Source organism: Microcebus murinus, chromosome 21, assembly GCF_040939455.1.
Source record: "Microcebus murinus isolate Inina chromosome 21, M.murinus_Inina_mat1.0, whole genome shotgun sequence".
Classification (NCBI taxonomy): domain Eukaryota; kingdom Metazoa; phylum Chordata; class Mammalia; order Primates; family Cheirogaleidae; genus Microcebus; species Microcebus murinus.
Genome location: NC_134124.1, coordinates 2,001,863 through 2,027,662, shown reverse-complemented (window position 1 = coordinate 2,027,662; position 25,800 = coordinate 2,001,863). Strand labels below are relative to the sequence as shown.

At 52.6% G+C, this 25,800-nt stretch overlaps 1 protein-coding gene and 1 long non-coding RNA gene across 2 annotated transcripts in view; one reads left to right on the top strand and one right to left on the bottom strand.

Annotated features, from left to right (window-relative positions):
• The window catches only part of LOC105869946 (solute carrier family 22 member 4), a 44,973-nt gene that overhangs the window by 6,928 nt on the left and 12,245 nt on the right, over positions 1-25,800 (bottom strand). The window contains exons 2-8 of the mRNA XM_075996014.1: positions 20,132-20,235; positions 19,350-19,504; positions 11,749-11,920; positions 8,779-8,905; positions 3,700-3,800; positions 1,911-2,125; positions 800-982 (exon numbers count right to left, since the gene is read on the bottom strand). Of these exons, the coding sequence (XP_075852129.1) occupies positions 800-982; positions 1,911-2,125; positions 3,700-3,800; positions 8,779-8,905; positions 11,749-11,920; positions 19,350-19,504; positions 20,132-20,235 (1,057 nt within the window). The remainder of the gene's footprint in view (positions 1-799; positions 983-1,910; positions 2,126-3,699; positions 3,801-8,778; positions 8,906-11,748; positions 11,921-19,349; positions 19,505-20,131; positions 20,236-25,800) is intronic.
• On the top strand, positions 8,024-8,922 carry LOC142863065 (uncharacterized). The gene is made up of 2 exons (XR_012913944.1): positions 8,024-8,374; positions 8,663-8,922. It is a non-coding gene; the product is annotated as an uncharacterized LOC142863065 (long non-coding RNA).

Sequence of the window (25,800 nt, the reverse complement as noted above, 5' to 3'; positions counted from 1 at the left end):
AGGAGTTCAAAACTAGCCTGAGGAAGAGTGAGACCCTGTCTCTACTATAAATAGAAAGAAATTAATTGGCAAACTAAAAATATATAGAAAAAAAATAGCCAGGCAGGGCATGGTGGCACATGCCTGTAGTCCCAGCTACTCAGGAGGCTGAGGCAGAAGGATTGCTTGAGCCCAGGAGTTTGAGGTTGCTGTGAGCTAGGCTGACACCATGGCACTCTAGCCCAGGCAACAGAGTGAGACTCTGTCTTAAAAAAAAAAAAATGGAAAAAGTGGGTAAAAGGATGGCCAGGCACAGTAGCTCATGCCTGTAATTCTAGCACTTTGGAAGGCCAAGGTGGGAGGATCGCTTGAGGCCAGGAGTTTGAGAGCAGCCTGAGCAAGAGCAAGACCCCCATTTCTATAAAAAATTAAAAAAGTAGCCAGGTGCAGTGGCATGTGTCTGAAGTCTCAGTTACTTGGGAGGCTGAGGCAGAAGGATTGCTTAAGCCCAGGAGTTTGACGTTGCTGTGAATGAGGCTGACAGCACTATCTCTAGCCCGGGCAACAGAGTGAGACTCTGTCTCAAAAAAAAAAAATAAAAAATCATATATATCTATTGTATATGTGCTGTGCAAAACAAAATGTGTGAAGGGCTACTCGGCAAACTGTTAATATTTGCCACTTCTAGGGCTACTGGGAGAGGAGAGGTGAACTTGTACTTTCCCCAGGACATTCTGTGGTGTTTGAATGTTTGACAATGAAAACCTTCGATATTTAAAACCAACTTAGTGAAAGAAGAAGCTGACAAGAGGCATCTCACCGAGGTAGACGAAGTAGGGAGCAATGATGCTGCCCACCCTGGAGGCCATGGACGCGACCCCCACGGCCATGTTCCTGACCGGCGTCGGGTACAGCTCCGCTGTGAACACGTACAGCATGGAGAAGGCGGCGGTGATCCCGAATTTTCCCAGCATGGCCAGGCCAATGGACAAGAAGTAGTAATCTGGGAAAAGGACCCAGTGAAAACAGGGGTGCTTTTAGAAGGGATAAACTCAGTTCCTTTTATTGTCGTTTTTGCATCAGTGGGAATGTTTTTGTTAACATAAAGATATCCGCAAAATAACACTTTCTCTTCAAATTCCTAATAATTGGATGTGGACAAAGAGAGAGAGTGAGGGGTAGCTTTGTACTTTGCCCCGGTGTTATCCTATGATAGATCATTAATGCATTCATCGACCTTTGTCTACTTGCCTTTTGTTGTAACAGTTTCGTGATAAGTTATTAGCATGTTAATATAGTTAAGTTTAATCTTCAAAGGTCCAATCCTTTCTACCCTATTTGTTATTAGGAAATATCTATTTCTATGTATATGTTACTATGTATCAATAATTTATCAACACTTTATTATTTTTTTCTTTTTTCTTTTTTTACCCCATTTAAGAAGTTTGATCAACACTTTAATATTAAGAGAAAGACACAAGGGGAAAAGGGAAGCATGTATCACTGTGTGCTATGTAACCACTTTAAGATTCAGACCACAGAATCACTGAATGTGTACTGGGACCAGCGCATAACACCAAGTCTGACACTTGCGTGTATACCTCAGATAAAAGGTTTGAGAGTAGCAAGAAATTAAGAAGCACAAATGTGTCTCAGAGAAAGAGGTTTGAGGGTTTAGGTGAGTCTTTTTATGAAGAGGATGCCTGGGCGTTACTCTTTCCGTGTCGTTGGTGATTTCTGATTCTCCGAGGCTGAGACTCCTCTGTTTGAGGGTAGTTGTTTTGAACACAGGAAATGAGCACTCTACTGTTGGTAACTTATGAATGGCTTATGATAGAAAGGCTGCCTGCGCAGGGAGTAGTGACTCACTCGAGGCTTAGTTAATGTGTGGGTCTTCTAGGGTCAATCGTTAACCTTGCTTAACTCCTTACCTGCAGGTACCAGCTGAATTAAGAGGAGCACGGCGCCTCCCCAGAACAGCACCCCGGCTATGATGTAACGCCGGGGCAGGGTGCGGAGCAGCAGCCAGGCCGTGACGTAAGCCGGAACTTCAATCAAGGCGGAGAGGAAACAGTTCAGGTAGGGATCTCCGTGCAAATTAGGGGCATCCAGAGAAAGAGCAAAGTAACCCACAGAGGTTAGCATCCTGGAAGATGAAAGGAAAAAGGTAAACATGACACAAGATTGGCCTGAATCACTCTAAAATTTCATGGTAGTCGAGACTGTCCAGATGTTGCTGTCCTACAAGAAGCCACTTGGAGGCTGGGCGCGGTGGCTCACGCCTGTAATCCCAGCACTCTGGGAGGCCGAGGTGGGAGGATCACTTGAGGTCAGGAGTTCGAAACTAGCCTGAGCGAGACAACACCCCCCCCCCCCCGTCTCTACTAAAAATAGAAAGAAATTAATTAGACAACTAATATATATAGAAAAAATTAGCCGGGCATGGTGGCGCATGCCTGTAGTCCCAGCTACTCGGGAGGCTGAGGCAGCAGGATCACTTGAGCCCAGGAGTTTGAGGTTGCTGTGAGCTAGGCTGACACCATGGCACTCACTCTAGCCTGGGCAACAAAGTGAGACTCTGTCGCAAAAAAAAAAAAAAAAAAAAAAAAAAAGAAGCAGCAGCAGATATAAGAGATCCATTCACAGTTGATTTGATTTAGCAAAACTCACTTTAGGGAAAAGAATGAAAGTCTCATAATGCTGCAAAGCACCACAGAGTGCAGACTGAGCATCCGGTCATTCTAGTTCAGAGGAGGTCAGAAAGATGTTTTCACCAACTCTGTCGGGTCTTTTCACACACACCAGACCCACGTTGGGCAGCATGGGGACTAATCCAAAACAAAACAGAAAATTGAACTTTGTTGCTCCGGGGCTCTTAGTGGTTTGCACGTTTAGTGGTAAGAGCAGGTGGGTGGGGCTAGCGACGCGCTGGCTGTCAGCTCAACAGCGCCCCCGCCTGAGATGCGTGTGCATCAGCAGCACACGCTGGCGTGTGAGGGCAGAGAAGGCCGAGTGCCCGGACACGCTGGCTTGATTCAGAGGCGCGAGCCCTGCCATCGATCAGATCAGCGCTGACCACAAAACAAAGTGGCCCTAAAAATACACGAGCTGCGGCCTCAACGCGCGAGTTTTTCTGTGCGGCCAGCACGGGGCAGGCGCGTTCTTTTTTTCTTCCTCATGTCTTGGCAGATGTGTTATTATTAAGTCTAGTCCACAAGGCCAATTCCTTATTTCTGTGCTTAAAAGCACTTGTTCGTTTGCTACTGGCAGGGGTAAAAAGCTTGTCCAGCCTCCAGTCCAGGCCGGGGGGATCCGGGTTACTCTAACCTCACTGTTCAAGCGCCCGCCGGCTCCCGGGAGCAGGAGCTGACCCGTACCTCTGCCTCAGGCTCCAGGACATCGTCAGTCTTAATCCCGTGGCTCCAGGAGGGGAGGGACTCCTGTCCCAGGGACATCAGTAACCTCAGTCCCACAGCCTTGGTGTGGGGGGTCCCTTTCCCGTGGGCCCCCGTCCTGCAGACTGAAATATTGGTCCCTGCGGCTGTTTTTCAGAATCCAGCCCCATGAACCGAATGGAGGCATTTCTAAAGAATTTAGAATCGTTTAATTTCTATTCTGCCTCAGGAAAGCCCAGGCCTTGCCATGGCGTTCCCTGAATCCGAGCACATCAGCTGCACACGTATGCGCTCTGTGTCTGCGCTCCAGGTCCCTGCGACTCACCACAGCAGCAGGGACATGACGGTGATGGTGGCGATGTTCGCGGTCTTGAACAGGTCCAGGATGAAGACTCTGTGCTGCTTCAGGGGGGTTAGCTCCTGCAACTACAATAGCACCAACAGCCACGAGGTTAAGAGGTAGCAAGGAATTATCTTCCGTCATGATGCTCGGGGAAAACTTAGGCATGCAATTCGCATTTCCCCTTGAGTATCCCTGGAAGTCTGGAAACTGGGGGCCACAGGGCATCCACATGTGTGACGCTTACTCCCACACTGTAAAATCTTTGTACCCATTTTTATTTATTTTTATTTTTGAGACAGAATCTCACTCTGTTGCCCAGGCTAGAAATGCCAGTGGCATCAGCCTAGCTCACAGCAACCTCAAACTCCTGGGCTCAAGCGATCCTCCTGCCTCAGCCTCCCGGGTAGCTGGGATTTTAGGAATGTGCCACCATGCCCGGCTAATGTTTTCTATTTTTTAGTAGAGACGGGGTCTCGCTCTCGCTCAGGCTGGTCTTGAACTCCTGGGCTCAAACGATCCTCTGGCCTTGGCCTCCTGGGAGTGCTACGATTACAGGCGTGAGTGACCACGCCCGGCCTGTAGCCCATTTTAAACAGAAGCCTTTTTTTTTTTTTTTTTTTTTTTTTGAGACAGAGTCTCACTTTGTTGTCCAGGCTAGAGTGAGTGCCGTGGCGTCACCCTAGCTCACAGCAACCTCAAACTCCTGGGCTCGAGTGATCCTTCTGCCTCAGCCTCCCGAGTAGCTGGGACTACAGGCATGCGCCACTATGCCCGGCTAATTTTTTTTATATATATATATATCAGTTGGCCAATCAATTTCTTTTCTATTTATAGTAGAGACGGGGTCTCGCTCTTGCTCAGGCTGGTTTTGAACTCCTGACCTTGAGCAATCCACCCGCCTCGGCCTCCCAAGAGCTAGGATTACAGGCGTGAGCCACCGCGCCCGGCCTAAACAGAAGCCTTTTAAATGTGTAACCCCAGCTCCACTGGCTCCTTATGGAAACCCTTTCCTTGAGTCAGTCATCACTGAGGGTGGCCTTCATCGCACCAATCTGGGGCCCTTAGGGCCTACTCAAGGGCAGGGCCACTCGCCCCAAACTGCTGTGAGGCCATGTGTGAGTTTAACACTGTTCTCTTAGCAGCAGAACAGGCTCCAGTGACTTGGGGCCATGAGCAAGTTACTGCGTTTCCTCTCTGAGCTTCAGTTTCCTCCTCTGTACAGTGGTAAACTAACTGGGAGTCGATAAGATTACATGAGATCATATATAGAAAGCCTAGCACAGTGCTTGGACCATGGTAAATGCCCAGCACATTTTAACTATTATTTTGTTATTTTTGAAACAGGTCCTTCTCTGTTGCCAGGCTGGAGTGCAATGGTGCAACTGTGGCTCACTGCAGCCTCGAACTCCTGGGCTCAAGTGAGCCTCCTGCCTCAGCCTCCTGAGCAGCTGGGACTACACACACCACCATGCACAGCTAACTTTAAAAAAATTTTTTTTGTAGAGATGGACGGGGGCTACTCTTTTTGCAGAGGCTGGTCTCCAACTCCCAGCCTCAGGCGATCCTCCCACCTCGTCCTCCCAAAGGGCTGGGATTACAGGCCTGAGCCACCGCACCTGGCCTTGACCATTATTATTATTACCGCTGCATCGTCGAGGAAAAGATGCTAGCCATCCACTACTAGCAGCCGTTTCTTACCACTGTCAAAAGGCTTTATACTCTTTTGCTTTTAATCTGCCGGTGCCAACTTGCCATGAGTTATGAATCCAGATAACCAAGCTGATTAGAGTTGAAACTCTAAACTCTAAAGATAAAAGTTATTAGGATCCGAGGTGGGGAGTCTCTCGGGGATAAAGTACAAGGACTCCGTGGCCCTGTGGTTCGGGCGCAGTAGGAGGCTGAGGGAGGAGTCTCTCTTTGCAGCAGGTGCCCCCAGGTGTGAGTCCTTCTTTCCTGTGATCACCCAAGGCTGCTCACACAGCCTGCAGCCGTGTTGCCTTTCCTCTCCTGCACTGTCTGCAGTGCACGGCTCCAGAACACGCCCCAGCCGCACAACCCTCTCATGACAACAGAGCAAAGCCACTGCGTAACCTGTGCCTCCGCAGTGCCCTCGGTAAATTGCAGACTGCCAGCTTCCACCCTGGCCCTCTGACTACAACTTCCATGGGGCCCAGAGGCCTGGGAATCTGTATTCTTCTTTTCTTATTTTGGAAATTTAGATTTCTATTCTGATTGAAAATGAGAAAAAGAAAAAGAATAATCACTATCACAAAGTAAAAAACACATCTATACGTAATGGGCTGGCTACCATTCAATGCTCTTTAGCCTCTTCTATCAAAATACAGGCGTTGTGGCTCACACCTGTGATCCTAGCACTCTGGGAGGCCGAGGTAGGAGGATCGCTTGAGCTCAGGAGTTTGAGACCAGCTTAAGCAAGAGCGAGACCCCTGTCTCTACTATAAATAGAAAGAAATCAGCCAAACAACTAAAAATAGAAAAAAATTAGCTGGGCATGGTGGCGCATGCCTGTAGTCCCAGCTACTTGGGAGGCTGAGGCAGGAGGATCACTTGAGCCCAGGAGTTGGAGGTTGCTGTGAGCTAGGCTGATGCCATGGTACTCTAGCCCAGGCAACATAATGAGACTCTGTCTCAAAAAAAAAAAAAAGCACAGTTGTTAAGAGCATGCACTTTGGCATCAGAAAGATGTAGGTTGCAGATCCCAGTTGAATAGCTGTGTGATCCCGGGCAAGTTACTTCTCTGCGCCTCAGTTTTCTCTCCTGAAAAAAATGGGGCTAAGAGCCATACTTCTAGCTACGGCAGCAGGAGCATCAAATGCACAGAACCCCGGGCCGGCATCCGGTCGGCTCTTCACTATCTGAGCAGCTGCACTGGCCGGCACAGGGTCTGCAGGTCCCCCTAGAGAGGACCCGGCCTCCGGAGAGCAGAACCCCCTCCCCTGGGTGGGCCTCTCCAGCTGAGGCCAAACAAACATCATGGCGGGAAGACACAGGCGCTATCAGAAGCGTGCGTTTTGACCCTGGACTTTATTCTTACGTGCCTATGACTGTGTATCTCTTATCTGTTTCATGATTGCTCTCATCCATGTGGGCAGATGCCTACAGCTAGACCGTAAGGTTCAGAGACAGAAATCAGGCCACACATCTGACAAACACCAGTGAACACCCAGCACAGCTCTGAAAAGCAGAAGTGTTAGATACTTCCTATGTTGTTTTTTCATCCAGTTAAATTGATTAAGACTGGGAACGGGCCGGGCTCGGTGGCTCACGCTTGTAATCTTACTACTCTGGGAGGCCGAGGCAGGAGGATTGCTTGAGCTCAGGAGTTCTAGACCAGCCTGAGCAAGTACAAGACCCCGTCTCTACTAAAAATAGAAAAACTTAGCCGGGCATGGTGGCGCATGCCTGTAGTCCCACCTATATGGGAGGCTGAGGCAGGAGGATCGCTGGAGCCCAGGAGTTGGAGGCTGCAGTGAGCTAGGCTGATGCCAGGGCACTGTAGTCCAGGCAATAGAGCAAGACTCTGTGTCAGAAAGAAAAAAAAAAGACTGGGAATAGACTTCTTGATTTGAAGGGCAAAGGATTAAGTGATGTTTTGACCTGGAGGCTCTTTGAGAGCTTGAGTTCAAGGCCATTGCAATTAAGCCTCCAGCCACAGCCAGGGTACCTGCTTCTGGATAAGGTCTTGAAGGCCAGGGAAGGAGAAAGCTCTCAGGGTGGAGCACTGGCGTGCCCAGGTCTGCTTTTGAGGTAGCCGGTGGTGTAGGCTTTAGGTCAGGGCGTGTTCACTGCTGCTGACGCCACCACAGTCCTCCGCCTTCTCCTAGCCCGGAATGCCCTGCTCCGTCCTCTCTATTTTTGTTTTTTATTTTTTTATTTTTTTTTTTGAGACAGAGTCTCGCTTTGTTGTCCAGGCTAGAGTGAGTGCCGTGGCGTCAGCCTAGCTCACAGCAACCTCAAACTCCTGGGCTCGAGCGATCCTTCTGCCTCAGCCTCCCGAGTAGCTGGGACTACAGGCATGCGCCACCATGCCCGGCTAATTTTTTTTTAATATACATATCAGTTGGCCAATTAATTTCTTTCTATTTATAGTAGACACGGGGTCTCGGTCTTGCTCAGGCTGGTTTTGAACTCCTGACCTTGAGCAATCCGCCCGCCTCGGCCTCCCAGAGAGCTAGGATTACAGGCGTGAGCCACCACACCCGGCCATCCTCTCTATTTTTCTAAGTGACTCCTGCTGTCCTCCCTGGCTTGGACCTGTCTCTCCAGCCCTTGGGCCACCTGTTGTCTTTCTCTGTGCTGCTTGAACACAGAACCCATTCCGTGGGTGCTAAGCATTTCCTCCCTGTGTCGTCGTTTGCCTTCATCTAATCCTCTTGCCCCTCTGAGCTGCGCTCTATGCTCCTGTAGCACAGGGGCCGTGTCTGACTTTTCTTATTTCCTCTAGGAGCTGGGCACGGCACCCTGCGCGTCCTCACTGCCCGTCAGGACGTGCAGCTGCTTCCGTGGAACATCAGCTTTACTCTGTGGCTGCCCCCCTGCAGGGGCGAAGCCTCAAGCCTGTGCTCTTAGGCCTTCAGGTTCCAGACATGACTCACAGCAGGACAAAAGACACGCACAGCTTCCTCAGCAGGCTCTGGTAAGACTCGGGGACAGAGGAGAACCCAGGGTGGACTGGTCCTTAAACATATTTTTTCCACTCAATCTGGACATTTAAAAACCATCAATACAGTAGCTGCATCGATAGTCTGGAGCAATGCCAATAAAAAGTTGTTGGTAAACTTGCAAAATGAAGGGAGTTGATATTTAATGAACACTTGCTGTTATATCTTCAAAGCAGTTTGCACATATTGTTGCACTTAATTTTTAAACAGCCCTTTAAGGTGGATTTTTTTTCTTAGAGCTTAATCTTGATTGTATTCCTCAGGCCCAGCACAGTACCTGGTACACAGTGGGCACTTAACAAATGTTGAATTAAATCAAATTCCACAAAAATCAAGAATGCATAGCTGATCTGAAGAGGAGACACCTGCAAATGCTCACCTCCACAGGATCGAATATCACGGCCGGTATCTCTATGTTGTTCATTTTCGCAGCTTTCTGGATGATATCTTCAGCCTCTTTAAATCTCTTCTGGGATATCAGCCACCGGGGAGATTCAGGAATAAACCTAGAATTCATTTTTAATAGTTTATGATTTTTCACAACAGCGGGGTTGGATACTATTAACTAAAAGTTGCCCCCAGATAATTATAAATTCTAGTCTGTCTTTTTAAAGACACTTGGGAGGGAGTCCTCATGAGATTTCTCTTGGAGCACAGAGAATACATAAAAGCACCTTCAAGTTTCAAACTTCTGATCAAATTGTAAGACCGATTGTCTGTTGTGCTTGAAACAGGACCAGACCATGAAGGTGACGTTAGCTGTGGGTCTGTCTAAGCCAGGGCAGCTGGAGAAGGCCACCCCGAACTTAATACAGCCAATGTGTCCCATAAAAGACCTACGGCCACTAGACAGAGAAGAGACTGTCCTTCCAGTGTGTACGTCCCTAGGAGAACTCCTGGCGGCCAGCTGGTGGTGGTCACAGTTTAGTGGGTAAAGGACGGCCACGGCGCCTGTGCTCTTGAGCTTTCCCTGCAGTCACAGGAGAGGGTGGGGCACTGACACCCACCTAAGGGCTTTCTCCATGGTTTTCAATAGGTTCCTAGGTCAGTGAGCACCTAAACCGGTTTTGGGGAGAGGAACCCCAATGTTGTGGTTCATGTCTAAAAACTTAATTTTTAAAACTACATAGTCTATTCACATTGGTAACTGATGCTCAAACACAGTTGCAAATAATTGGACTTATGTTCTTCCCTAATTTTTATTTCTTGAAATCTCTCAGCCCCTCCCCTGCCAGCTCTTGTTCTCCTTACGTTTCTGTCAATCTGTATGGACGGGCCCCAACTCACGATGGTTCAACCTGTGATGTCCCCACTTTGCCGGGGTGTGGCAGTGATATGCATTCAGTAGAAACCGCACTTCAAGCACCTACACTGTTTTTTGCTTTCAGTACCGCATTCAATAAATTACATGAGATATTTGACACTTTGTTATAAAATAGGTTTTGTGTTATATATAGGCCAGTATTGGTGTTCTGAGCATGTTTAAGGTAGGTTTGGAATGTCAACATGATAATTTCAACTTACAATGGGTTTACTGGGACATACCCCCATCATAAGTAGAGGAGCATCTGTACTTAGTTATCCCAGAAAATGAATTACACGTAGCAGACACAGAGTCCTCCTATAACAGGCCCGGAAGCTGCACAAGGAACTAACTCAGGGCAAAGCAAACGGCCGACTCCCTTCCCCAGCTCACTAGCATGTGAGCTGCAAAAAGAGCCCAGTCTGCATTCTTCCGAATGTGCCTTCAGTGGGTCCCTATAGGAACTGCGATAATGTCAAGTTGCTGACCTTCAGTAATCAGAGCCGTGCTGTCCAGTAGCCGTGCTGTCTGGAATGTTCTACATCTGTGCTGGCCAAGACATTAGGCAATACCCACATGTGGCTGTTGAGCTAGTGTGACTGAAGAAATGAAAATGTATTTTATTTGCTTTTAATTAATTTTAATTTAAACAGCCACATGTGGCTGGCGGCTGCAGCATAAGTGCAGAATTAGAGATCTTACTACGCAGCTGCTATAGATTCATGAACGCCCCGGCTTCTGAGCAGTGTCTGCCCCCAGCCAGGGGTGCTTAGAAACACCCACTTCCTACAGCGCTCAGAGACCATCAGCCAGAAACTGCAAAGCTTCTCAGTGTCGCGTCCACAGCCTCCTTCTGCCTCTCCCCAGCCCCTGTACACACTCCCTGGACACCTGTGGCCGCTGACTGCCAAGCCCTTTGGAAACTCGGGTCATAAAAAGCCCCCAGACCACGTGCAATGGCCCTGTGTGGGCTCCCGCCCCTCTCTGGCCCGCTGCTCTCAGGGCCACCGGGATCTCTACTTTTAAATCGCCTTGAGTTTTTGGTGCACAGAACGTCAAGTCTAGCTGATCACTTCACAAGTTAATGGACTGACTACAGTCTCTCTGCAGGTCTAACGCAGGTTCCCCGGGGGTGGGTGTGGCTGGAGAGTCTGTGTCGCATCCTGGGTAAGCAGCAGCTCGGAACGTCCCCCAGCCCTGGCCCCTAGACCGATGGGCATGGCTTCGACAGTCCCACCGCCAAGGGCGAGACATTCGGAGGAAACCTATTTCGTTTTTATGGGAAAGTGAGAAGGCCTCTGCTAAACACTCAGGACCAGCACTCGGCTTGTCAGCGCTGGCCCCAGCTGCCTTCGTCTGGGGCAACGAAATTGGCAAACTGAAAATATATAGAAGGCCGGGCGCAGTGGTTCACGCCTGTAATCCTAGCACCCTGGGAGGCCGAGGCGGGCGGATTGCTCAAGGTCAGGAGTTCGAAACCAGCCAGAGCAAGAGTGAGACCCTGTCTCTACTATAAATAGAAAGAAATTACTTGGCCAACTAATATATATAGGAAAAAAATTAGCCGGGCATGGTGGCGCATGCCTATAGTCCCAGCTACTGGGGAGGCTGAGGCAGGAGGATCACTTGAGGCCAGGAGTTTGAGGTTGCTGTGAGCTAGGCTGACGCCACGGCACTCTACCCGGGGCAACAGAGTAAGGCTCTGTCTCAAAAAAAAAAAAAAAAAAAAAAGAGAAGGAAAAGTGCTAAAACCAACAAAGCCCAATAACACTATCTCCACTGACGACAGCGACAAGCGTGGGGACTGTCTGGGGAGGGACTGGAATTCTTGAGAACAGCACTTTGTAGGACAATGAAGAATTGAACCCACCACACAGGCCCCCACAGTGAGGCAGCAGCTCTCTGGGCTTTGAGGCTGGCCCCAGTGAGTTCAGTGGAGGCCACGCAGGCCCGGGCCAGGCAGCGCCAGGCTGCAGGTGTGGCCCAGGTGTGCCCCAGGTGTGCCGGCCCGCAGCAGGGGCCCGTCCAGGAACACGTCACACTCACCACCACAGCGGCACGCACAGCAGCCCCGGCACCGTCAGCGCCAGCAGCAGCATCCGCCAGTCCTGGATGAAGTAAGCAAACAGCGGCAGCAGCATGTAGCCGACTGCAAAGAATGTGCACACCCCTAGCGTGGAGAATATGATACGGACTGACTTGCCAAGAATCTCTGTTCCTGTTCAAAACAAGGGAGGAGTATTAGCATTTTAACCCACGTCGATATTTGCTTCGTATATTGTTACCTGGCAGTGAGAGTTCAAACTGTAACCTCTTAGGAAAAGGAAAAGGCGTTTGCCTCGTGGCCCAGAGGAGGAAGGTGGGAAGTGATCCCGGACTTTTCAGTTTACAGAGATGGGGTCGCCATGGATTTATTTTTTTCCTTCTTTCTTTTTTTTCCCCCTATGATTAAGAAATCATGATAGATTTATTTTTTAATTTTTATTTTATTTATTTTTTGAGACAGAGTCTCGCTCTGTTGCCCAGGCTAGAGTGCCATGGCGTCAGCCTAGTTCACAGCAACCTCAAACTCCTGGGCTCAAGTGATCCTCCTGCCTCAGCCTCCAGAGTAGCTGGGACTACAGGCATGAGCCACCATGCCCGGCAAATTTTTTCTATATATTTTTTAGTTGGCCCATTAATTTCTTTCTATTTTTTAGTAGAGACGCGGTCTCGCTCTTGATTCAGGTTGGTCTCGAACTCCTGACCTCGAGCGATCCTCCTACCTCAGCCTCCCAGAGTGCTAGGAGTATAGTCGTGAGCCACTGCGCCCGGCCAATAGATTTATTTTTTTAAAGGCCATTCCATGTCGTAGAAATAGGCCCTGCCCCAAGAGGCGGTCTCTTCTGACAGTGCCACAGCTCCGAAATAAAGCCCCACATGAGCAGCGGAGGGAGCCTTCCAGGAGACAAGGGGGGCTCTTCTGAGGGGCTGTGTGGGGTCCTGGTGGGGTCAGCCTTTCCTACGGTTCCCAACTTTTTTTTTTTTTTTTTTTTTTTTGAGACAGAGTCTCGCTTTATTGCCCAAGCTAGAGTGCCATGGCATCAGCCTAGCTCACAGCAACCTCAAACTCCTGGGCTCAAGCAATCCTCCTGCCTCAGCCTCCCGAGTAGCTGGGACTACAGGCATGCACCACCATGCCCGGCTAATTTTTTCTATATATATTAGTTGGCCAATTAATTTCTTTCTATTTATAGTAGAGATGGGGTCTCGCTCTTGCTCAGGCTGGTTTCGAACTCCTGACCTTGAGCAATCCGCCCGCCTCAGCCTCCCAGAGTGCTAGGATTACAGGCGTGAGCCACCTCGCCCGGTTCCCAACTTTAAATAAACAGACAGTGGCCCTCGGGACACAGCGGGGAATTCTCGCTTTCTGAGATGTCAGGACATCCGCACCCACCCTGGAGCCCCGAGAAATGATCTGCAGGAGCCAGCTGACTCTGGGGGTGCACAGGGCGGGCCCCCAGCACCCAGGACGGGATGCCCTCCAGCCCCGCTGCGCCCCGAGATCAGCCCCAGGCGGACACGGTCCGTCTGGACAAGGAAAGGCCACCGGAGCTGCTCTGCACAGCGCCACGGCGGAACGTCCGCGCCAGCTGCCCAGAGACGCTGCCCGCCCGCCCCCGGGAGACAGGGGAGTCCAAGGACAAAGCTCCCTCTCTTGCCAGAAACTCCAGGCCTTTCTACAGAGTCCACCCTCGGTCCTCTGCCCGGGGTGTGGACCTGGCCAGAGGCAAAGGCTCTGCCTTTCGTGTGGGATCTGCCCACACTGCCGAGAAGCAGCAGCCCAGAAAATCCAAAGGTCGTTCACGCTTGGCTTTCAAGAGAGATTTTCTCAATCCTGTTTACGTGCCCCGAACACAGGCGAAGGGGTCAAGGGCTGGTTCCAGAGAAGCAGCAAAATGCCTACTTCAGCCGGTCTCGCTCTCCCAGCTCCAGCCTGCTCCCACCGCAGCCCACTCATCCTCCCTCACTTCCCAGAACTGGGAGGCCTGCCCCCTCTCCAGTTGTCGTTTAAAGAAAGCCAGACTGGTAGAACAGCCAGCTCTGTGCGCTCCCCAAGCCCACCTTGCAATGGCCCTCACCGTCCGCCGCGTTTCTCAGCCGTAATCTCACTTCCGAGGATAAGCCCTGCCTTTTCTGAGGACCGTGAGTATGATTCCCAGATCTCTTCTGACCTCTTGAATGACCTTCATGCCGCGCCCTGGTTTCTAACCCCTCTGGCTGCGAGTACGGGACAGGACTGGACGGGAATGGGTAAGGGATGCTTTGTTGCTAAGCAACGGTTTAGAAGTGAAGCGGCAGAGGGTTTGGTTGGGGAAAGCGGAAAGTGCACAGGACCAAGGGGCGACCTTGTAGGATCGTGAGGCTGGGGGGCTCCCTCACACCTCCGTGACCTTGGTAAGAGGAGAGAGAGGTCACACCGAAGGGTTCCTGGATCATCTCCCTCTCCAAGCTCGGGTCTCGGACCAGAACCGAGTTGTGACAACTTCGCAGCGTACACGTGGGGGACAGAGCTCTGTGAATGTGCCTCTCTGCCTGCCTGTGGAGCCACGCGCCTGGCACGAATCTAGATCATTCCTTGTCAGCACTGCTGTCTGCTCTCTGACTTTTAGGCAGTCACCCTTCGTCATACGTCATCATCATCATCATCTGCACAGATGGCATTATTTATTTATTTATTTTTGAGACAGAGTCTCACTCTGTTGCCCAGGCTAGAGTGTCGTGGCGTCAGCCTAGCTCACAGCAACCTTCAACTCCTGGGCTCAGGCGATCCTCCTGCCTCAGCCTCCCGAGTAGCTGGGACTACAGGCATGCGCCTGTGATCAGCCCTGCTTCAAGGAGGTGTTATTATGAGGACCGAGATAACATATGCAAAGTGCCTAGTAGGTCGTCTGGCACATGACAGGTGCCTAGTAAGAGCTATACCTTTATCCTGGTCAAGAAGGTGAAATGTGGCACCTGTCAGGGGACTGATAGGAAGCACAGCGCCTTTCGCCACGAGGCCCCGTGGAAGACAGCAGAACCTCGCTGCTTCCCAGAAAATGCTCAGGACTCTCATCAAATTCATAGATATTCCCCTGCCCAGGGCTTCCCTTTTCTCCTCTATAAACCTTCACAGTTGGCTCCGGTCAAAAGCGAGCCTTCTCATCTCTGCATAGAGCCAGCAGTGCTCCCTTCCCCGCGCCATGTCCCCAGGTCCTCAGTGACAACGGCACTGGCAGCCTCTGCACAACCAGCAGTGGCTCCCTGTGACCAGGCAGTGGGTCCTGCTCTTCCCTGCCCCCCCCCAGCTGCTCCCCCACACGGTACGATGCAAACAAGGGGGGTGGCAACTTCCTGCACCGTGTGTATGTGCTTAGACCCCAACACGCCTCTCCGAGGTTCTGAGGCAGCTTCTAATTCAAAATACAATAAAAAATGGCAACATTAAAATAAAATATAAAGAAAAGTAAAAAGTTGTGCCTTGAAGAAAAGAACAAAAATATGCAGCTGATCACTTTGAAACCAGCTTAGCAGCTCCGTTCCTCGAAAGGTTAAACACAGAGTTGCCATCTGACCTGGCACCTTGGCTCCTAGGTAGTTGGACTCATGTTCAACTCCAAGAGAATTGAAAACACGTAGCTGCAAAAATAAATAAATAAATAAAACAACGGATTCTCAAATGTTCGTAGCATTATTCATAATAGCCCGATGTCCAATGGCTGATGAACGGATGAACAAAGCGCGTTGTATTCGTGCCGTGGAATCTAATACACGCTGTGACGTGGACACATTTGAAACAGTGAGTGAAGGAAGGCAGTCATGAAGGCCACCTACTGTGTGATTCCTTTTCTATCCAATGTGCAGAAGAGGCAAACCCAAACCGAGATGGAAAGTAGATCAGCGGTTGCCAGGGGCTGGGGGAAGAGGGAAACTACGCTAATGGGTAGAGGGATTCTTTTCAGAGTGATGAGAGGTTAGGGTTGATGACTGTACAACTTTGTGAATATATTATACTAAAAACCGCTCAATTGTACGGTTTAAAAGAGTGAATATCACGGTGTGCAAATTTGCTATGGGCTGAATATTTCTGTCCCTCCCATTACACACTCGTATATGGAAGTCATAACCCCCAGTGTGGCTGTGTTTGGAGTAAAGAAGCAATTAAGGCGAAACGTGGTCATAATTGTGGGCCCCGATCTGATAGGATTAGTGTCCTAACGAGAAGAGACACTAGAGACTTTCTCTCTCTTTGTCATCTGCGACCCGAGAGAGAGCCCTCCCCTGCCGGCACTTTGATCCTGGACTTCCAGTCTCTAGAACTGTGGAACGACGCGTTTCTGCTGTTTAAGTCTCCTGGTCTGCAGTATTTTGTTACGGGCATCCCAAGCAGACGAAGACAAAATTATATTTCAATTTAAAAACACTTCAAAAATATGTGGCTGGTAAAAGCTGCGTGGTTGATATACAGTCCAATTTCGCATTTGCCAGAGCTTCCTGGCAGCCAAAGGGATAAAGGGAGATGCTGTCCACCAGCCACACACTTACGGACGGGAGGGACAACTGGACCCCAGAGGAAGCGAAGCTTTCAGTGGCTCGGCAGGCCCAAAGAAGCGTGCACGGTGTGGGGGCTGATGTGAGAAGCACTGAAAATTACCGAGTTAACGAATCAGTGCAGATTGGAGACAGTTAACTTTTATGCAGAATTCACTGAAGCAGGTCGTTATGGGGGACAGAAGCCTACGCTGCTGGCATTTGACCTGGAAGGGGAGGGCGTTATTTCTGGGAAACAGGAGGAGGCAGTGCGGGGAGCTGGAGCAGGGTCGGGCCAGCGTCCTTGGTCCTGAGCAGTCAGTCGTTTCCTTGGTCCTGGGCAGTCAGTCACTTCCTCCTGCACCAGAGTCACTCTGGCGGTGCCTTCACTCCCAGGTGTGCGACTTACGTTGTTTGGGCAGCACTGTGCTTCCTTCCCTGCTTCCCTGTGGCTCTGGTAGGCTTGACAGCCTCTAAAAAGCAGCACAAGAAGAGGACCCCTTTCTGCACCTGCTTTGAGAGTGGGAGCGATTCCGCTTCTCGAATCAACGTGGAGACGCCTAGGATTGGAGATTGTCATGGCAGAGCCCTGTCAGCCCTTCCCTAGGGCAGAGGGCATAAGTGACGGCACCTATGGGACTTCTCAGCCAGACCCCACCCTTTGGTTTTAGTCAAATAAAACCTGGAATTTGGCTGTGTTGGCCCCCAAACACCAGAGAGCGCTGCTGCGCTGAGCCAGAGGCCACCTGGTCCTCACACCGTGTCCCCCAGGCCCCGGTGGAGCCCACTGCTGCCCCAGGGCAGGCTGGTTGTCAGTGACACTCTCAAATTTCCAGACCCGAAACCTGACACAGCAGGGCCCACGCCCACACCAGGACACAAAAGCTAGCAACGCCCTGCAAGCCCAGTGCAGTGAGACTACAGCTGTGGCGGCAACCATAGCAGCCTGCGCAGGCCTGGGCCCAGCCGATAGCAAAGCCCCGAGCACTGGCATCTTGCCTGCCTCTTGCCTGCCACTGATAATCTCCCAGGCCTCACTTACCCCTCCGCCCCTGCTCCTCTCTGCCCTGCACGTGAGACCACAGCTGTGGGGAGGGGACCTGGGAGGGAGCACATGGCAGTGCCAGGGTTGGGCTTTCCTGCAGGAAGCCTGGGCTGTGCTCTCCCGTCTCAGCCACTTGCAGAGGGGAGGCTCCCGGGCTCCAGGAGCACCTGTGCCCCTGGGAAGGTAGGTCTCCGTGCCGATCAGCACATAGAGCCTGGGGGTGCCACCGCCTGGCACAGGTGTCAACTGGTCCCAGTCCCCATGACAGAGCTTCCTGGTCTTCACCACGACTCCCTGCCCTTCCACTCCAGACAGCCCTTGGGGGCCTCCTGTGACACGGGTCTGCTGGCCTTGGGCAGGGCCCTCTGTGCTAGGGAGGCCCACGTGGTCTTTGGTTGGGGTCTGGCCCACACAGAGCCACGTGTTAGGATTTTCAGGTGCAGGGAGGGCCACCCCAGGAAGGCAGATCCTGGGGACTTAGAATGTGAGAACAACAGGCTTCGCTTCGCCAAGAATCCCGAGTTTCCGGGGCCATAGGCGCTGGGCAGTCGCAGTTTCTGTCCTAAATTCCTGCAGTCTCCAGGTCCCAGGGCTGGCCTGGAGCCCCCGTGCCTCTCTATGCACAGATGATCCTCGAGTCATGCTCGCTCCCCTGTTCCACTGCGGGCAGGAGAGCAGCCCCCTTGTGGCTCTGCCTCGCACCCCCCCAGCTCCTCACAAATAATTAAAGGAGTGGGACTCGAACAAGTCCGCATTGGCAACTGGCAGAGGGTGCGCACGGAGCGAGAAAACACAGTGTCCCCAACGCCACTGCGTCACCCGCACTCTTAATAGCAGCCGGAGTCACCTGGCCACTGGCCGGACTCAGACCCTGGAGATCAGAAGAATCAGCGGACTTATATTAAGGGGGCACCACTCATAATGACACCGCGACAATGGGGATAAACTGGGACTGTGCGAGCCAGCCAGAAAATACGATCACACTGGGGAGTCTAGGAACTGGGGTCTGTGGTCCCAGGATGGCCTCATCTCCCCTCCCCTCACCTGCCTAGGTGGGCTCAGAGAGCACACGGGGGCTCCCACTCCCGGGGCTGACCCTGACCAGCTCTCCTGGCCTCACCGAGCCTCCTCCCAGGGAAAGGCGCTGGGGGCCCCGGGGCCTCTGCCTGGCTGGTGGCTGGCGGGTCTCCCCCATGTGCCTGACGGAGACAGGGCGGGTATCAGCGAAGAGCAGCTTGTCCTGCACTGAGCCGACATGCCCTGCGGTTGGCCCCGACTCAGGGTGAGGCCACATCTGCTCAGTGATGGCGGCTGGCGTGGAATCCCCCGCCTGTGTGCTGGTTACACCAATCGCCCTTGTCCCTTCGTGGGCCTCCAGCCTGCACGGCTCAGAGCAAAGGCTTCTCCAGGCTGTCCCTGCCCTGGACTCCTGCCCTCCCTGCTCCTGAGAATGTGTCTCAGTTGTTGCGTGGCTGGTTCTTACCAGCTCCAGCTTATTTTTTTTTTTTTTTTTTGAGACAGAGTCTCACTGTGCCACCTGGGCTAGAGTGCCGTGGTGTCAGACTAGCTCACAGCAACCTCAAACTCCTGGGCTCAAGCGATCCTTCTGCCTCAGCCTCCCGAGTAGCTGGGACTACAGGCATGCAACACCATGCCCGGCTAACTTTTTCTATGTATATTTTTAGTTGTCCAGCTTATTTCTTTCTATTTTTAGTAGAGATGGGGTCTCACTCTTGCTCAGGCCGGTCTCAAACTCCTGGCCTCAATCGATCCTCCCTTGTCGGCCCCCCAGAGCACTAGGATTACAGGTGTGAGCCACCATGCCTGGCGTAGCTCCAGCTCTTGCTCTCCACCATATTTAGGGCCCAGCACAGAGGTGGTTCCCCGTGCCTGCCCTGTCCGTCACTGGCTTGAAGAACCCCTGGCCACACTCCCCCGCACACATGTACTCAGGCCCGTCAGGCTTTGGGAGCTCGGTCCAGTGTCTTTCTCTCCCCTGGCCTTGCAGAGGGCTGGAGGGAGGAGCCCTCTGTCTCAGAGCCGTGCCTACCTAGTATGAAGGCCACCACGTAGTTGGAGATCTGGCCCATGCCCACGATGACAAATAACACAGTGAACATCTCCCAGTTGACGGAGAAAATCTGCAGGAAGCTGAAGCCAGTTTGCACAGCCATGGTAGAGAAGAGGATGTTCTTCCTGCCGAACCTACAGAACACAGTGTGACAGAAAACGTGAGGCGTGCGTGTTGCACAAGGCTGAAACTCGGAGTGGTGCAAGCCCTGCGCCAGGCACACCGCAGACTTTCTCCCTGTCACATCCTCTCAGCTTCCTCCTGCTGTGGCCTCAGGCACCCATCTGCTCAGGAGGTCCCTTCTGGTTCCCTTTCAGCAATATCTGCTGGTGACAGGGGACACCGTAGTGGGTGGCCGTGTTAATTCCAGGCTCTGCTAGCTGACCAGTGGGCAGAACGGAGCACAGGTGTGATCGGAACAGTCTCCTGCCCCATTTCCCAAACTCAGGTCTCGGCTGTTGGCTGTTGTGGGGACGGCAGCACCGTGTCTGTCACAGGGCCTGCGGTGCGAGGACTGTGCTTTCTTTCCAGTGGGGTCAGGAGACCCTCCCGTCGCCGGCCAAAGCCCTGGGAGTGCGAGGCAGGGCGGCCGGTCCAAAAGCAGGTGCCGGCGATGGTCGGGCCTCCCCCCCCCCCCCCCCCCCCCCGTCACGGACTCGGTGGCCTGCGGGCCCTCCTTTCTCTGGGTGGAAACAGCCCCAACCCGAGACAGGCAGCGAGTGAACCACCAGCCCACCTGCTGTCCCTGGCAGGGTCCTCACCTGTCCGACAGCTGCCCGCACACGAAGGAGCCCAGCAGGACGCCCACGAAGAACAGGGAGGTGGTGAGCGGCGTCCTCCAGTTGTCCTCGCACACCAGGTTCCACTGCGGGCGGAGAATACACGCGTGTGAGCCCGGCCCCCGCAGGCCCGCCCCGAGTCAGGGACGCCAGTGGCGGCTGCCAGGCAGGCTCCCTCCGCGCGCGCCTGGGGCAAAGGCCTAGCGGCCCCGGGTGGGACCAGCCTGTGCCAGCGCTGGGACTGGCACCCGGGGCAGGTCACTGTCCTGCCTCTTCTGAAAGGCAGGTGACGGCGCCTACTCTGCCAATGTCACGTCACAAGCAGCAAGCAGGGGCCGCAGCTGTGCCTGGTGGTGCTCAGCTGTGACGCAGGGTGACGCCAAGGGGGCACTGCCCCTTCAGGCGGCCACTGAGCAGGGAGGGACGGTGTCTGAGAAGCCCAGAGGGGCAGGCAGAGAGCACAGGCACTTGGGCGGCGGGTAAACATTCTCTCCCTTATTGACAAGTACGCGTGGCCCCAGGAGCTCTGCGACTCCACGTTCTGAGCACTCGCCTGAGGACACCTCTGTGGCCCTGGTCCACTCACGCCTCAGCTGAGCCTGGGCCTGACTCGGGCCCCAGGTGCCGGGGCAGCTCCCCCCCCCTTCCTCCACCCTCCTTCCTGGCCAGGCCTTTCCGGAAGTTGGTCCCTCCGGTTCCCCAGGGCCTGTGGGTGCGGCCGCCCCAACAAGTCGCTGTGGTGCATCCCCACAAGGAGAGTTTCTGCCACAGTCTTAGTTCTCAGCTCTCAACTCAATTGGATGAAACCTCGAGGGAGGCTGCAACGATTTCAAAGTGTGTTTAGTGACCTTTCATCTATTTAAAAAATAAAACAGGCCGGGCGCGGTGGCTCACGCCTGTAATCCTAGCACTCTGGGAGGCCGAGGCGGGCGGATTGCTCGAGGTCAGGAGTTCGAGACCAGCCTGAGCAAGGGCGAGACCCAGTCTCTACTATAAATAGAAAGAAATTAATTGGTCAACTAAAAATATATATACAAAAAATTAGCCGGGCGTGGTGGCGCATGCCTGTAGTCCCAGCTACTCGGGAGGCTGAGGCAGGAGGATTGCTTGTACCCAGGAGTTTGAGGTTGCTGTGAGCTAGCCTGACGCCATGGCACTCACTCTAGCCTGGGCAACAAAGCAAGACTCTGTCTCAAAAAATAAATAAAAAAAATAATAGGCCGGGCGTGGTGGCTCACGCCTGTAATCCTAGCACTCTGGGAGGCCGAGGCGGGCGGATTGCTCGAGGTTGGGAGTTCGAAACCATCCTGAGCGAGACCCTGTCTCTACTAAAAAAATAGAAAGAAATTAATTGACCAACTAAAAATATATATATACAAAAAATTAGCCGGGCGTGGTGGCGCATGCCTGTAGTCCCAGCTACTCGGGAGGCTGAGGCAGGAGGATCACTTGAGCCCAGGAGTTTGAGGTTGCTGTGAGCTAGGCTGACGCCACGGCACTCACTCTAGCCAGGGCAACAAAAGTGAGACTCTGTCTCAAAATAAATAAATAAATAAATAAATAAATAAATAAATAAATAAATAAATAAAATAAAATAAAATAAAATAAAACAGCAGGTGCCAGTGAACACTTTGGTCCTCGTGGGTGGGGATGGGGAGGTGCTGAGGAAAGACCCCTAGTCTCCCACCCACTCCAGCTCCATTCGGTGCTCCCATGGCATTTGCAATGCAATTCAGTTCCTAATCCTCGCAGCTCCCCTGAAAATGCGGTGGATTTAAACACGAATTCACTTGAAGCTCAGACTTGTGGGGGGGAAGGAGCAAGAGCATTATTCAAAACCTTAAAATTTGTACCCCCATAATATGCTGAAACAAAAAGAAAAACTAAGTGTAGGCCAGGTGCGTTGGCTCATGCCTGTAATCCTAGCACTCTAGGAGGCCGAGGTGGGCGGATCACCCAAGGTAGGAGTTCGAAACCAGCTTGAGCAAGAGCGAGACCCCATCTCTACTAAAAAATAGAAAGAAATTAATTGGCCAACTAAAAATATATAGAAAAAATTAGCCGGGCATGGTGGCACATGCCTGTAGTCCCAGCTACTTGGGAGGCTGAGACAGGAGGATTGCTTGAGTCCAGGAGTCTGAGGTTGCTGTGAGCTAGGCTGACGCCACGGCACTCTAGCCTGGGCAACAGAGTGAGACTCTGTCTCAAAAAAAAAAAGAAAAATTAAGATTAAAAAAAAAAAACATGAATTTGCATATTTGTACCACAACTACTCCTATAGCACAGAGAGTTTATGAAGCACACACAAGAGAAAAGTGCCAAGCAAAAAGCTCAGGAATCAGAGCAGAGAGTAAAGGGTGGCAAAGCCAAGCCTGGGGTCGGCTGAGCCCAGACTGTCTTGTCCATGGGGCTGTTGCCAGACAGGGTCCCGGCTCCGGCTCCGAGATTCCCAGCAGCTCAGCTCTTGCAGAGACCACGGCACCCAAGGGGCAAACTCACTCTGCAGGAGCACAGTTTCTGAGTGCTGAGACTGAGAGAAATCTCCCTATGTGCTTCTTCCACCAAGGGGCCACGCTGTGATGTCCAGGACAATGTCTTTGAGAACAGCCCTGTCCTCAAGGCAAAGTAAGATTCCTGGGACTGCCTGTCACTGTGCCCACAGGCTGGCTAGGGCAGGACGCCAACACACAGCTCTGCAGGAGGAAACATCCTGGGCCAGGAACTCAGCTCTCTGCCCCTCAGGTAAGATCCGCTGATAAATCTGAGACCAGATCCAGAGTGGGGTTGCCTCACCTGAGCTCCCGGAATGGGCGTCAGGGAAAGAGGGAAGGAACCCTCTAGACCGCATGGCTGGGTTCGTGTCCTCTGCCAGCCCACAGATCAGAAGTGGTATAGAGGACGTGTGTCCGAATTAACAGCCGCCTCCCTCCAAAAATACTGGCCGAAGCTTCGGAGAAGAGCTTGGGATCTGCCCTTGGCACACAGAGAGATGAGCACTTGGGGCCCCAAAGCCTCATGATGTAAAATGTGACCCATTTTGCAGAAGGTTAAACTGAGGCTGTGGGACTGGGATTTGTCTGAAGTCATAGCAAGGAAGTGGGCGTGCAGATACCAGCATGAGCCTGAGTCTCGTCACCATGTCCTTCTTGGGCCTGTGCTCTAAAGGCAGGACAAAATGGGCTTATTATATATGATCCCCTACACTTCTTGGAGAACTGTGATACCGGGATTACCCCAGGACTAGGGGTAGAAGGTCTCCACCACGGTCTCGAGCTTGGCAGACGTATCTAACACGTCTATTATCAACCACCTCCATTCCATCTGCAGTTGAGCAGAAAAGCTCCTCCGAATACAGCGTCTCTTTTCCATCAGGACCTTGCCGTAGGGGGAGACAGACAGGATTTGGAGATGGAAAGGAAAGAGGGAGGCTGTCAGATGTGGGGCCAGGCATTGTGTGAGCAGAGTCAGTGGGCAGGACTGGCTCCCTAACTTGCAGACCCAGTGCAAACTGAAAATGCAGAGCCACTTGTTCAAAAATTATTAAGAATTTCAAGACAACAACTGCAGAGCGTTGAAACCCAGTGTGGGCTCGGTGTGACTGCACAGGCTGTGTTCCCACAGAGCTGGCCCTGGGAGTGGATCAAGCGTGGTCTCCTTGGGGGGAGGAGCAGAGGTGGGAGTCCTGACCTGGGGGGCACCAGGCAGGCTGAGGTGGGTGCCAGCTCCCCGTTGCTCTCTTTCCTTGAGTCTGTGCAGCTGCTGCTTTAGGTCCACTTCCCTCCCAGAAAAGGGGCCAAGAAGCCCCTTCAGCCTCACGCAGCACAGGAGAAGGCCCTGTGCATATTGTTGCCATCTGCCCCACGCCCAGGCAAGGTGCTGTCTGCCTTTGGGGAGCCCGCTTACAGCCAGCAGGGCGAGGTAGCTGGACCCCAGGGCTGCCCATGTCTGGCTCTAGGGCTAGGTTCTCCCTCGTGGAGTTGTTGTGCCCAAGAAGTCTTTCTGGAAAGCTGCCAAGGGTCTGGTCTTAGGGCACAGGATTGGCAAAGTTCCAGCTGGGGCTGGTGGGGCAGGAGTCCATCAGCTGCCGGCCCAGAGAGAGGCCTTGACCCCAAAGGGCTGTTTTCGGTCCCTTCGTGCTTGAGGGGTGTGTCTTAGGGGCCCCCACTAGCCAAGGCCCTGAGAGCCCCCTGTGGCCAACAGGGACATGTAGGCCCAGAGGGAGGCAGTCTTTTCCTTGATGGGACAGAACTGTCCCTGGGGGTCCCCGCACACATGAACACACGTGCACACACAAACATACACACAGTCAGTTCAGAGGCCGGTGGTGGCTGTCCTGGAGCAGCTGGCTGGCACTGTCCTGGGGCTGTCCTCCCAGGCAGACACTGACATTCCCAAAACACAGCTTACTGCCCTCCCCCAGCGAGAAGTGGGATGTGGCAGCTGCTGGCCCAAGCTGCACAGGGCAGGACACTGGGTGGGGTCTCCCGGGTCACTGTGCTCGTCCCACCCTCAGGGTCTCAGCCTGATGTTCTCACAGCAGAGCAGGGTGAGCTCCGTGTGTTACGGCAGGGCCTGCAGCCTTCGTCTCTGCTCTAAGACACAGGAATCCAGGTCGCCAGGGAACAGGGAACAGGGTACGGGCGGAGTCTCTTGGCGTAGAAGAAAGTGCCTGTCACTCCTCCTAATGGTGACAGTAACAGGAATGACAATTGCGGTGTGTTGGGCACTCACTGAGCACCTGTGTTATCATCTCACGGAGTCTCAGAGCTGCCGTGTGGAACGGGGACTCTTCCCATCTCACTTTACAAATGGGGAAATGGAGGCACGAGCGATACAGCCAGCAGGCTGAGTTTCCCAGGGAGTTCCCCAGATGAACCGATAAATTGTCATTTACCCCTGACATGGAGCACCTGCTCTGGCCAGGCTCGATGTGAGGCAGGACAAAGACACGGTCCCTGCCCTCACAGAGCTCGAGGTCCAGCACGCTCTACGGGACAGATCAGACGTGCACACGCATGTGCAGAGCCCTGTGGTCCCAGGCGGGGCAGGTCTGCTCTGGGCCACTTTGCCCTTACGCTCTGGCTAGAGAGGAAGAGAAGCCCTCTCCTCCTCATCTTCTGACACAAGAACAGAGCTTTAAAACCTGAATAATCTGAATAATTGCACTTTAGACGACTAATGCACAGGGCTAGGCACACAGTGCATGCTTAACACGTTGTTGATGGATGAGTGCCAAACACATAGGAATAACAGAAAACGAGTTAGGAAAACGTCTGGTTCTGGGCTGGGGAGTATCGCACTGCACTCTGAAAATCACCCTCACCTTGAACTCTCCAAGCAGCCAAAGTCTGGCAATTTTAACTTGTACTGAAGCCGTAAAGGATCGTAAAGGTAAGCGCAGCTCCTCTGGCCTGCCTGGGACGGAGAGCTCTGGAAGGCAGCCTGGTGCTGAGCAAAGAGCGGGGGTTTCTCGGCTTCTGCCGAGTCTGCCCGTGTGACTCCCGGCCGCTCATCCACCTCTGTCAGCTGCTGCTGCGTCTTCAAAGGGGTGACAGTGACACCCCCTGCCGGGTTCGTCGTGTGCAGTGGACGGGAAATGTCAGTGGAGGTTCTGACAGAGCATCGGCCTCATTAAAGGGCGGGCGCCCAGC